At 51.8% G+C, this 13,937-nt stretch overlaps 1 protein-coding gene across 1 annotated transcript in view; it reads right to left on the minus strand.

Annotated features, from left to right (window-relative positions):
• Positions 1-932: 932 nt before the first annotated feature.
• Positions 933-13,937, minus strand: part of Nfatc2 (nuclear factor of activated T cells 2) — a 114,592-nt gene continuing 101,587 nt past the window's right edge. Inside the window, exons 10-11 of the mRNA XM_059261967.1 lie at positions 8,636-8,721; positions 933-2,872 (exon numbers count right to left, since the gene is read on the minus strand). Of these exons, the coding sequence (XP_059117950.1) occupies positions 8,678-8,721 (44 nt within the window). The 3' untranslated portion in view covers positions 933-2,872; positions 8,636-8,677. The remainder of the gene's footprint in view (positions 2,873-8,635; positions 8,722-13,937) is intronic.

Consider the following 13,937-nt stretch of genomic DNA (forward strand, 5'->3'; position numbering starts at 1 on the left):
GTGTGTATCTTTCTCGATCAAGAAAAAGATGCTCTTTCCTCCCAGTCCCCCTCCCTCCTGTCCTGAGGTCCTGACAGTGACCCAAGGTGCATCTTTGGATTTGTTTTTCTAGAATGAAAAAAAAATTCAAAAGCACACCATTTCTCTTACAGAAAATCAAGATATATATGTTTAAAAAAAACCTTAAAAAGACATCTGACCATTTATAAATATGTTCTAACTCCAACAGGAATGAGATATTTTGAGAGCAGATAAAAAGCATCAAAATCCAGGTAAGAAAATAAAATTTAATATCATACTGATCTGGGTGGATATATATATTCCCAGCAGCTGTCTTTGTACAATCAGGAAGATGTGCGGACTTTGAAGAGTTAAGTACCACATTCAGCAAGGCGGAACTGTCAGAGTGCCACACCAACATCACCATGGATTTAACAAAGTCACATTTCTGCTCCGATCCTTCTGACCCACATGCAACACCACCACCTTCACTAATCGGGCATCTTTTTCTCATTGACTTAGATCAGACTGCATCTTCCCATTCTAAAAATGGTTTAGAAGCAATTACTCCCGGCAACGCTTCCTCCTAGCGTCTGTGACTGACCGAAACTCCTTGATAACTGTCTGCTACTCATACACTTTCTCTGGCCTGTCTGGAAAAAATGCCATTCTCTCCTTGGCCTCCTGGTCTACTTGTTTATGAGACAGTTTCTTAGACTATCCAGATAAGGTGGTGTAAAGGGAAGGGCACATGCACGCGCATGCACATACACACACACACACACACACACACACACACACACACACACGAAGGTACAGGAGTCTGAACACATGCGCGCGCACACGCGCGCGCGCACACACACACACGAAGACACACACACACACACACACACACACGAAGGTACAGGAGTCTGAACTATGGGAAACCCTCTTGCACACATGCACACACACACACACACACACACACACACACACACACACGAAGGTCTGAACTACGGGAAACCCTTTTGCTGACATGGTTAGAAGATGAATGGGAAATGAGTTAGCCCTTTCTCACCCTGCAGACAACGCAACCGAACTACTCACTACAATTGCAGGAAGGCACTTGGGTAAAACATTGAGATAATCTGAGGAAGGGCCTGATTCCTCATGTGCAAAAAGTGGCTCCCAGCCAGGGCAAGTGAGAACTGATCTCTCACCAACCCTGTCACCCTTCCCCAGAGAAGTCGGTATTGCTCCAGTAAAGGGCCAGCAGGGAAGCTTGCTTTGTTTAATAGGAAGTACTTAGAATCAGAGGCTTAGTGCTTAACGTTTTGTGGACATTCTGGGTTCAAAAGAGAATTCTGCTCAGCTCTATGCTTGGGGTGGGTGGAGGGAAGCCTGGTGCTGCTGCTAAGGGAAAGAAATACTAAATATTAGCCGAGAAGTCACACTTGTCATGCTCAAGCTGAACCCTGGGCATGGGGGCCCTGTCTGGAGAGCTAGTCATAGCTGGCCCAGCTCCCAAGAAGATTCACCTTGGGATGGCCTTGACAAAGTCAGAATGTAAGAAACACATGATGGGTAGTTAGCCACTGTGGCTTGCTACTTGGGCCTCTGCCTAGCAGACAAGAGCTAAGAAAGTCACTTAACATGCCCGCCCAACGTGTACAGGGCACCTGTGGTGAAGGCAAGCCACGAAAACTATCTTGTTCATGGCGAGGAGAGCCCTGCCGGAAGGAAAAACAAACTGCCCAGGGGAGGAAGACTGTGGAGGACCCCCGTGAGAGCGAGTGTGGAGAATTCCACAGGACACACAACCCGGCCAAGCAGGGCTTGATCACACTGAGGCACATGCTGGGGCAGATCTGCCCGAGTTACATGTGCAACGCGTTGGATCCGACAGCAACTTCAAATGCATCCAGGTAAAAACCAGAACAACAGGGCGATGCCGGCGCTTTCCTGCTTTGGGTTTAGGGGAGGGGGATATTTCAGTCCCTTTGTTCTGTTTGGTGGCAGTTGTGACAAACACCTGCAGGTTTGGATTGGGTTAGGTGGCTTTAGCTCTGTAACAGTCAATGCAAAGACCCAGAAGGTTCTCCAGTTCCTGGGTGGAGGAGGCTCTGTCTGGGAGGAGGGTAGAGAGGAGGAAGCATTGTTCTCAACAGGCGGCCCGGGCTGGATCCCACCAGAGGTCTGGTGCAGGCAGCAGGGTTAGGGGGTAGCTGGCTGAGAGGGCCCAGCCTGCAGACACCTTAGTTGGCTCTTTTAAGCAGAGAAAAACAAAGCAAAGCCCCCAGAAGCTGGCAAACATGTACATGTGTTATAACTTAACGCCGAGAAGTTGGAACAGGTGGTCCTGTCAGGGCAAGGCAGTTCGTCTTTGGAAAGAAAATTCAAAATAAAGCTCTGCTATGCCCCGCCTGGGGCAGAGATGATGGTCTGGTTTTGGCTCCTATAGAGATCTGGGGTTCTCAAGCCCAAAAGTTGGACTCTTGGGCATGTTCTTTGGGTTGCTCTGTCTAAACACCCTTCAGGAGAGACGGGAGCCATGCTTGTGGGCTGGGGCTGAAGTTCAGTTCTCTCCCCCAGCCCAGCCTCCAGGTCTCAGGCAAGCTCAGCTTCCTGGTGAACTGAGAATGGGGCTTTGGTCAGCAGGCAGTTGCTTTTTCTGGTGGAAATCCAGTCACCGTGGACATCAGCCGAGATGAGCTTTGAGAGGCGGCAGGACTCCCACACCAGCAGCCTGCGCTGTGCCCACACAGTGTTCCAGTCCGAGAAGGAGGGAGAGACAGAGGGATCCAAGGTGGAAGGTTTCTTGAGATAATGGCTGTTTTCTAGGTCTGATTTCGTGGGGGAGGTCTTGAAAACTCCTTCCTGATGATTTCATTAACTAAAAAGGGAGAGAGAATTTAGAAAGACACGTGAGATGTCACCCAAACCAGGCATCCGGTTAAACACCACTTTCTGTGTGTTTCCTTGTGGCGATCCTTTAACCACTTTAACATAAACACCTTCCTATGTCACCGCCTCTGCCCAAGTCCCCCCAGCTGACTGCTCACATGGTAACGTGCCCCACAAGCGCTCAAGGATTGTATTTCAAGGTTCCAGGGGTGGAGGGGGTCCTCAGAGGGGCTGGGGAGCCAGTCACCTTCCCGGTAAGTTTGTGGTTCCAACAGGAACTGTAGGCGTGACACCAGCCCCTGGCATGGAGAAGCTATCTGGCCTGTGAGGTGTGAGTTACTGGGATGGGGTGGGAGACCCTAACACGGAGGATCTGGCCACAGGCTTCCCTTAGCATCCTGGAGATCAGCTGCTGTCATCACCAGCACACACGGGAGGCTGCAGAGCCAGTCCCAAAGCCAGTGTACATCCTCGGTGGCATTTTGTCTGCCGATCCCAGGGTGCACAGGAGATTTCTCGGCACAGCCTCCTCAGTTTCCCATCGGAGCTATTTTCTGAGTGGTAGAGATGGAAATGGCGTAGAGAGCAGAGAAGCTATGGAGACCTTCCTCATTCCAGACTCTCTGCAGTCTGAGGTGCTTCCTCCTGGGAGGTCCCTGCCTGGATGAGTCTGTGACCCCTCGTCAACAGAGACAGGGATAGGTACGGTTTTAAAGAACGGGCTAATCCAGGTTGGCTCTGAGCCCAACTAGCCATGTGACTTGACTGGCCTGTGACTCAGGCTCCCTATCTCTAGAGTGGGAATCACAGCAGCATGTTCCCTTAGGATCATTCTTTTTTCTCTTTTACATTCAACGTGTGTGTTGGGGGTGAGGTAAAGATGTGTCACGGCGGGGTTGGGGATTTAGCTCAGTGGTAGAGCGCTTGCCTAGCAAGTGCAAGGCCCTGGGTTTGGTCCTCAGCTCTGAAAGAAAAAAAAAAAAAGATGTGTCATGGCATGTAAGTGGAGGTCAGAGGACAACCTGTAGAAGTCTGTCCTCTCCTTCCACCATGTGGGTCTCAAAGACAACTCAGGTCATCGTGCTTGGCACCAAGTACCTTTAGCCACTGAGCCGTCTCACTGGCTGTTTTATTAAAAAAATATGTTTGAGATGGAGTCTTGACATGTAGTCTAGGCACTTATGATATAGACCAGGCTGGCCCTGAACTGATAGGCAATCCTCCTGCCTCTGTCTCCAGAGTGCTGGGATCACGGCACACACCACTGTAAGTGGACTTCTAAAAGCTGCTGTGAGGATGCCAACCATGGGGATGGATAACGGCACGGAGCCTGGTGCATGGCTTTCCACAGCTGTTAGCGGCCACGGTCAGGAGCACGCTGGTGTACCCTCCGTGCTTTGCATGAGAAGGGTGGCCCCAGTTCAGTGTTCCTCAGGTATGAGCTGGGGTCAGAATACCACTTCTGATGTGAGTCGATTGTGAGTCTGGCTTTACTGATATAACCATTCTGTGCCTCAGTTTCTTAACCTATGAACTGGGTCCAAAAATATTAACTGTTTCCTAGTGCTGTGAGCATGGAGACATTATCAGGTCAGAGACTAGAGTGCCCAGGACAGAACATGTGTGGGCTTGCAGAACAGAGGACTAGACATCAGGTAAGCTCAAGAATGAGCCCGGGAGCCCCACGGTCACAAACACTTGGTAAATAGCTCTGTAAATGGAGCCTCAGGGGCTGGACTCATCCGATCAGCTGACTGGGACCACGTGTTCAGGTACTGTAGTACAGTGTTCCAGGTACCAGCTCACTCTCTGGGGCCCAAAAAGGGGGACTGAAGGAAGGATGCCAACCCGGGCTGATGCAGCACTGCCAGGGCCCAGCGATCTGCCAGCTCTCTGGGCATGGGATGGAAGCCAAATGCAGAGGCGCAGGGACTGGCAGCTTCTGTGAAGTTTTTCAAAGTCAGGATCCTAGAGGCCTTCCTTGTCTGCTCAGCCTCTAGAGTAAGAGTGGTCGACCCCTCTTGGAAACTTCCCACAGCCAGGTCTGCTATTTTAGACAGATATTGCTCTGGGCACCACAGGCCCTCACCCAGGGTCAGCTCCCTTTGAGGAGTGCAGGCTGGGAAGGCTAGATGACCTCTCTTGGGGGCAGTGTTTCCTACTAACTCAAAACTACCTTCCAACCACATGTAGAATATTTAGCCAGCGATTCCCATTTCAGACCTTTATACTGTGGGTTGGTGATGAGGCTGCTACCAGGTTGAACCATGCCCAGCAACCTCCGTGGTAGTTGCTTTTTTCTCTGAAAGCCTACTTGTACCCCTGACTGCAGGGGAGAAAGTTCTAGAACATATACCAACCAGGTGATGGCAATTTCATTGTTCTGTGTCAGGATAAAAACTTAGGCTCCAAGTTCTGAGGGGCTCTGCTCAACCTCTCCAGCCAGGTGCCCCCTTGAAGGTCACTAGGGTAGGGGATAGCCTGCCCTTTGAATGGAGTCCATGCCTACTATGATGATCTGCCCTTTATCTTTCGCCATTAGGAAGGAGAAGAGTCCAACTCAGTCCCATCACTACCTTCTTCCTCTCTCTTCTGTCCATCTTTCTCACTCTCTCTCATCATGATTAAATTCTCCTGCTCTGGGCCAATCCCCCACCGGCTTTCCCAGGTCCCCCGTGAGGACTCTGCCATCTGTCCCTGTGTGACCTCACTTCCCACCACTCTTTGCGCATGCATGGCCCTGACTTCCACCTTCCAATGCATGCCACCAGCAAACCTCTGGTCCTCTCCGTCCCCCACCAGGCCGATGCCATCCCTGCCTCTTCTAAGGTTGTGTCTTCTGACTATGCCAGCCACAGGCTCCTTACAGCTGCATTGCTGGCTCTCCTATCCTGTCCCTTTCTGGCAACGCGATACTGCTGTGTGTGCCCACATGCCTGGCTGTATTCTGTGCCCCAGACATAGGAAGTACCCAGTAATGACATGGAGACACAGATCTTAAAAAGGGAGAGACACTTCAGGTTCCATGTCAGAGCTGGGTATGGCTCCCTAGGGTGACTTAGATGTCTGAGTCTGACTCCCCCCCTTTATTCATCCCATAATTCCTCCAAATATCTCCCTTCTGTCAGCTTCTCTCCCCACCTTGGTCCATGAGTCTCCACATAGTTTCACCCACTCCCAAATCTAACTTCCTGTCTGCCTTTGTTCCAACAGTACCTATTCCTACCCTCACACACCCCCCAGAAGTCATTGTGGAATCCACAAGTCTCATAGATTGTGCCATGTAGGACCGTATGCACAGCTGGTGTTTTGGGTGACTATTACTGGCCTAGAAATTTTATCTACAAAAGAATGAAACACATAGATTTTCTGAGGATGGTGGGACTATTTAATTCCCACCTCAGCCCTAGTAACTTGGTTACGCTGTTGACAGATGTTGTAGAGACTGGAGGTCTCTGGCCACAGCAGGCAGCAGGGTTTAGGTTTAGATTTGAATCCGGCCTAGAATTAACTCAATCTGCAGCCTCCATGCTGGCCAAGAAATTGTTCTGTGAGGTTCAGTATTCACCCCTTTTTGTTTGTGGAGACCCAGAATCCTCGCTGTATTTTGTACAGGAAAAGGTCAGATAGTTTCTGAGTTATAGGGGGCAGGTTTGAAGCAGGTAGTCCACCAAAGCACCACATTCTAAGAACAAGACAGGGGTGAGGGTATCCCACCACAGTGCTGCTAACTCCATTAGTGGCAGGACTGAGGATGAATGTGTCTCTAGCTTCAATGTGACCCCTAAGGCTGCCACCAGGAAACAGAAGATGGACAGATTTTAAATGCATCAAAATTATAGTATCTTTCATTATCAGAGACAATCATTCATAAACAAGAGGTACTACAGCTCTAAGAATATGAATCAATAAAAATGACTGTGACAGACAATATTAAAAGGGCCATGCCAGGGACCAACAGGCCCTTTTGGTAAAGGGCTAGGTACTACTTTCAGATTTGTGGGTGCTGAGGCCTCTCTCAACTATTAAGACAGCTATAGGCAAATCAACATCAATGTGTTTCAATAAAACTTTATTGACAGAACAGGATAGGGGCCAGATAAAGCCTCACCACCATAGTTTGCCAATGGCAGAGAGGTAAAAGAGGGCATTTTCTTTGCCTGCTTTGGGGTTCATCAATCTGGGGAAGCCAGAGCTTCAACTAGTATTACTTAAGAATTGGTCTGGGTTGGTTTAGTGATAATGTTCTAGTGGCTAAAACCAACTTGTCCTGAGGGTTCTTCCTACAGCCCCCACCCCCCAGCTGCTGATTCCGGAATGGCAACTCCAGGAAGGAGCAGAGAGGCCTCACTGCTTCTCTCCAAAGCTCAGCTGTTTTCTACTGTGAGGCCAAACTGTAGCCAGAGGCCCCTCCTACAGCCAGGACAGGCCTGGAATGCCCCCCCCCCCCCGGATCCTCTACTGTGCCCAGGTCAGAAGGACATCACATCTGCTGGTGTAGGAGAAGCTCCTTGGGGAGAGTTCTCTAGAGCCAAGGCCCAGCTCTGGGCCTGAAGGACTGGGTCTTCCCTGTCACTCACAACTCAGATGTTACCTGAGGGTGTAATTATGGGGCTTACTTTCTGGAGAAATGTCCTCGCATCTTTTCTCAGCCCCCTTCCTGGGCTCTAGACACCTAAGATCGCTAGATAGACAGGCCATCCATACAGGCTTAGTGGAAAGGACAAAATCCCACTAGAGGTCAAGGGCCAGGTCAGTGCTGAGGTTAGAGGCTGACAGCTGGAGCATCTGCCAGATTCCCAGGCCCAAGCAGCAGCATGCACCCTGGGCCTTGTAAGGGACTTTGCTCTCCACAGAAAACATCTCCGGTTTTTATCAGCCTGATTCCTGGGCCGTGGCAGATGCTCAGCAGTGGGTGGCCAGTACAGTGAATGCCCTTGACCACAGCAAAGTTTGAATCCCTGTTGTTGGCTGGGTTGAGTGCCTGGCCTTCCCAAGAAGGATGAAGTGCAGTGTTGGGATGTCCTGAGCTGCCAGCTCATCTGTACACACGGCAGGCATGGCTTTTACTCACTGTTTTTTACTGGGATTTTTAGTGTGACTCTGCCAAGGGCATCTGGACTTTGTCTGAGAGGTAAGGGGGCTGCTTTCACTGACGAAAAGAACTGGGAAGCCAGCCATGGCCCAGCACCCCAAAAATGCCAACTTAATCACTGCCCCAAAGAGTTCAGTGGGCCAGCTGCCAAGTCAGGCTGACCACATGGCGAGGATATGGGAAAGGTGTCACTACTTCCTTAACCCATGGGGACTATATTGTCAGAGAGCCTCCCAAGCTTGCCCCGTCCAGTCTGATTCGTCCACCCAACCCTTCTGTGCAGTCCCAGAGGCCAAAGCCAGTTAAGTTGGATGCAGAGGGGGAAGCCAAGGGAGGGCGTTTGTGTACCATAGAAAGCCACACACAATGTCCTGGTCCTGGGTCTCCTGATTGGCTTCCTAGGGCTTCTACTTAATACAGAACCCCCACTCCTATAGGGTGCAGGGTCCCCCAGGACAGCATGCAAACCCCTGCATCCACCCCCACCTCACAGACTGAGAATCTTGGGGCTGTCCGGCCCTTGAGAGCAGGGTCCACAAGGACAGTTGGCCAACGAGCCAAGGGCTTGGGGTTGGCGCGTTCTCTCTGACTTAGCCGTGAACTCGAGGTAAGCAAACGCACCTGGCAACCCCAGGGAGAAGGAGAAGAGTCCATTACCTTTCGCTTTGATTTCTCGGATCAAAGACCAGTCACTCAGTCTCATAATATGTTTTGTATCCAGCTAAGGGGTGTGTCTATCAGCTCTGAAAAAGATGTGCAAAACCATTTTTGAGAAGAGAAGGAAAAGTTACCTTTGAACTCTATCACACTTCGAATTGGTTTCTAGCTACACAACCCAGGACAGAACTTCACCCTTGGACTAGAGTTTCAGGCTGATTCTGTATTAATTTCCTGGCCTGAAGGAACCCAACCTCTGGGGTCAGTACCACTGAGATGGGGAACTTTATATAAAGACGGGGTAGTCTCTGAGGCCAAATCATCAGTAAGATGAGGGGCTGTGCATGTCTCTAAGCAACCCCCAAGGCCTCTCACCAGTGTCTATGGCTGTCACTGAGATAAAGCTGGCTTCCCTAGACTAAAGAGAAGGAATCTTGGGAGGGACTCATCTGCTGTGATGTGGCACCTCAGAGGTCATGTGCTTTCCTAAAAAGTTCCCCCACAGTTAACTCTCTTCAGAGCCTCTTGCCCCTTGGGGCAATGAAGACACCAGAAGGGAATGAGGCACCCCACCCCCCGTTTTTTAAAATCCATCTAGTGTCTTTTCCACTTGGTGAGTGTGAGCTGCTTGCCGCTCAATCTTTCAGAGCCCTCACCTTCCCTGCCCCCTTGGGGGGTACATGGAGGTCTGAGCGTCCTTTGACACAAAGAACTGCGGGTGTCTGAGGCTTGTGGTGTGGAGGTGGGGGGCTGAACTTGAATCCACTCTCAAGGATGGTCGGGACTCCCTGGGGCCTCATCCGAGGGGAGGGGGTTCTTTTCAGCATGTACAAGCCAGGCCTGAACTTCCCACCGGGCTGGGGTTGGTCCCAGGCTGACCTGGGACTATAGGGCCCATGTTGTCCACCTTCTCTCATAGTGACAGTAAGAAACGCGGGGACCCTGTCTTCCCTAGTGTCTAGAGACAGAGGGCTGCTCTCCGGGTTCCAGGAGCATGAGGCTCCCAGGCAGCCCTGGCTGGCCTTCTGTGTCCTCCAAATCCAGCGCGGCTCTTATCAGGCCATTCCTTGTGGTGTTAAAACACAACACCCCCGACAATGGCCACATTAGGGGTTTACCTCAGGCCAGCACCCCTGAACTGCGTAGTTAGGGTGTCCACTGTAATGCTCAAATTTTACATGGCTCAAACTAGTTTCTGGACCCTCTGTCTTCATGGACCCAAAAGCTGGTACTTCTCCCAAATCCCTGATTCCCCTCATTCCCAGGGTACTCTGTTTCTGTTTCCATTTTTTTTCTTTTGAGTCAGTGTCATATGTATCCTAGGCTGGCTTCCAGTATGTAGCTAAGGATGGCCTTGAACTTCTGATCGGCCTACGATGAGATTACAGGCATGCTCCAACATGTCTGGTATATGTGGTGCCAAACCCAGGGTTTCCTAAGCAAGCACACTACCCACTGAGCTACATGGCCAGCGTTGTTCCCACTGTGGGAAATACAGATGGCCGCCCCTGGCATCTCCTGACACCACCTCACAGTTTATGTTCCCTCTCTACACAAATGGTTCTGGGTCTGTCCTGGAACAGGGATGAACTGCCTTTATGTGGCCTCAGCCTCCAGCTTAGGTCCCTGCCAGTCACACAGTGACTCCCCCACCCCCTGCCCCACCCCTACCCCTGCCACTGGCTGCTCCTGGAAAAACAGCTCAGAAATGCCACATGGCTAAGGGTTTCAGTGTGTCCCCATAACACCAAGCTAAGCGACCCTGGGGGAGTAGTGTCACACACATGGGTTCAGGCCAGAGCACTGAACCACTTAGTGCCGTGGCCAGAGGTCCTGCCTGCCCTGGCTCCATGGACTCAAAAGCTGATACCAAAGAAGGGGAGTCAGTACCTCAAAAAGACAGTGCCCCTCACTGTGTGAGCGGAGTGCCGCACCTCTTCCTGTCAGTGATGAGGTTTCTCAGCTGCTCTTGGTGAAAGCCAGAGGCGTGAAGCCAGAGGGAGGGAGGGTGGGCTTCTCTCAGTCTGAGGTCTACAGCTCAGCTTGGGTCCTTGACTCCAACTCCTCATCCCTCTGTGCTGGTGAAGTAGGCAGACCCCAACTGCAGCCTCTCACCTGGCTCTAAGTTTGGTGGGATCCCAAGTTATCCATGGCGAGAAAGAAGGGCTTGTCCCTGCCGTGACATGGCCCCAAGCCCTACAGCTCCCAACCAACCTTTCTCTGCGGTTGACGTTCCAGCTCTGGTTCCTAAGGAGCCCCTTTGGGGCTTGAACCAACCCTGCCTCTCGGAGGCTGGAAACCCTTTCACCCCACATCCCTCTCCTCAACAGTCAGGAACCGGCCCCAGGGACTCCCATTTAGGGTTTCCCACGTTTGAAAGGCCTTCAGGATGCACCGAGTAAGGATGCTGACTACCTCTGGAAGCTTCTGGAATGAAAGCATGGTGGCAGTCAAATTCTCACATGGGCTCTCATATGAACACCCCTGTGTCGTGAGCTGTGCTTAGCAATTGGCATGTGCTTATCATGCTACAAAGAGGGGGTGTCTAGAACTCTCTGACAGGACTACCATTCTGTTTCCCTGCATGTCCCAACAGGAAGTAGGTGCTGTGGACCCCTGTGAGGGTTCTGGCCAGTTCCTGGAAATCTGGAGATGGGCATCAAGAAGCATTGTGTAAGAACTCCGTGATGCTGAGGTACCCTCCACATAGGCCCCAGTGCCATTGGTCCAGGCTCACTGCCCTCTCCGGGGGTCTCCTACAAGGCTACAGCTAGAAGCCTCAACAGGACACTAGACTTCTGCCATGAGCACTGGGAACAGAGTCAAGAACTGCTTTGCTTAAGCTACGCTGATTACCATGAACACACGAGGAGTCACCAGAGTCGCGGATCTGCCATCTAGCCAGCTTCCTGACTCCTGGGACCACAGGCACACATGGGTAGGAGTCCCAGCACGTGTTTGAAAGTGCTGTGTGTTTGTGAGTTGTGGAGCCAAAGGGAAGCAGAAGCAGGTCAAGGGACCTGCTCAGTCTGATGGCTGTACTGTTCCAGTGAGCCAGTAAGGAGCCTGCTCCCAGGACGTCAGCACACCCCACGTTCAGATGTCTGCATGGGGACTTGAAGCCCAGGAAGAGATGCCAGAAAGCGTAGTGCCTCTGTCAAGTCAGTCAAGGCCTGGGCTGAGTCCGCCCCTTGGCAGGGTTCTGTCGCCCAGCTCGGCAGGATGTCTCCCGAGCAACACCTCTCCTGTCAATCAAGTGACCACCCAGCTGCTTCAGCAGCAGGCATAGTGGAAAGGCTGCTGAGCGGAGCAGCTTCCTCTCCAGTCTGCATGCTCGCTGTGGCCGCCCCAGACTCCTCTGGAAGGCAGGCTGTGGAGCAAGCCCTGCTCAATCACTTCCTTAACATCAGGGCTGATGCAAGATTCTGTGAGCTGGAGTTCAGGAAACAGCCATCCAAACCCACAGAGCAGCCGTGACCACAAATGAGATGAAGAAATAGCTAATTGTTTGGGAAACCATGAATGTCATCGGGGTGGAAAGGCTTTGCGACTTCTGAGATTGCGTGTGCCGGCAAGGTGGTGCTCACAAGTCAGCCCTCCCGCTGGAGTAGCAGGTGGGAACAGAGGCAGCAAGAAAGGCTTCCCCCACAGCCCCTGTCCTCACGTCACAGGTCACACAGTGTCCCCCACCACCACCACTGTGGACGAGATTCCCAACTCCTGACCAGACTTCAGGAGACCTTACCATCATATGCCAAGTGACTGAGTAGTTTCTGACCCTCCTATAAATTCACCTTCTAGATACTTCTGTGCCCTGCCACAAGCACTTGCTCACAGCAGAGTCCCCCACACAGGATGCCCTACACGTGTATCCACATACTTCCAATGCCAGGGTAAGTCCACCTCCTAGGCACAGACACCTGGGCTATGCTACACTCCCTGCCACTACATCTGCTCTTGTGTTCTGGGCATTTAAAGTCTTCCCTTTATCCCAGATGGACCCCGGAACACATGCCTCCCTCCTACATTCCAGATTCATTACCTGCCTAGAAAGAAGCCCCACAGGATCCATGCGAGGCCTAGACCCTGTCTTAAGTCTCCTCTAATGAGAGCCATTGGCCCAGCCGTGGTACTTGTGACTCAGAGGTTGCCTGGGGTGACCAGTATGGCGTGCATATGTGTCTTTGTCCATTCAGTCCAACCCTCTTCCCGACTACTTGCCGTGGACCGAGTTCTCTCTGGTCTCCAAGTTCATACCATGAGCCATCAGTCCTTGGGTGATGGCATTTAAAGATGGGGCCCTGCAGTCTGGGGATGAAGCTAAGAGATTGAGAGCTTCCCCAGCATGCACAAGACTCTAGGTTCCATGCCAAGCCTCACAAAATACAAGATGAGGCTGACGTGAGGTAACAGTGCCTTCCCAAGAGCCCCAGGGGCACTTTGTATGTCTCTCTTACAGACGCAGCAGAAAGGTTTCTCTATAAACCCAGCAGAGCCCATCACAGAGCTGGCCACACTGGTACCCTGATCTTGAACATTCAACCCCTAGAACTGTGAGGAAATGGATGTCTGTGAGATCTTGTTACACGACCTGACTGACTGCCACAGTCTCAGGAGGCCTGTTTTGCCTAAGTGATTCCTCCATAATGTCCTCAGCCATGCTCACTGGCAGGCACCAAGGTTAAGGGGCTGCCGGTTCAGGACCACAGGGCTAGCCTGTGACAAGGTTTACCCAAAGAGCAAGTGAGGGGCTCCTGTCGCCTCTACATCGCCTGTGCGCGTCTTTGCCCATCTTCCCCCTCCTCTGCCCCTGGCATCTTCACGGGCTTCCAGCTCTCTCCAGCTAGCATCCCCACTTCACAGCTGTCCATCCCACTCAGCCATCACACTCCCAGGAAGGGAATAACTTCAGTACAGGGCCACAGGAAGAGGGAAGGGGCTCATAATTCAGGACAAGCACCACAGGGAGACACTGTTCACAGCCAGTCTGCTGGGGTCCAAATCCGCCATGTCCTTTTATGGGATTATCCCATGCCACCTCTATAAAGGTAACAACAGCCATTCCTAACTTCAGGCTTTGGAGGCGCCTGTGGTGGCAGCTAGGACCCAGCCAGCATGCTGTCACAGTCATGGGGGGTGGGGTTGTGGGGGAGGGAGAGCCATCTTCTCAGCCTCCTTCCCCATGTAACACGGGAACCCATGAAGAAGATGGCGGTTCTCAGCCTACATGCATCTCACATGGGTCCTCTTCCTCCAGAGGGGGAGGGTCACAAGTACAAATCACATCCTGCCCCCAAGGAGC

This window comes from Peromyscus eremicus, chromosome 4 (genome assembly GCF_949786415.1).
Source record: "Peromyscus eremicus chromosome 4, PerEre_H2_v1, whole genome shotgun sequence".
Taxonomy (NCBI): domain Eukaryota; kingdom Metazoa; phylum Chordata; class Mammalia; order Rodentia; family Cricetidae; genus Peromyscus; species Peromyscus eremicus.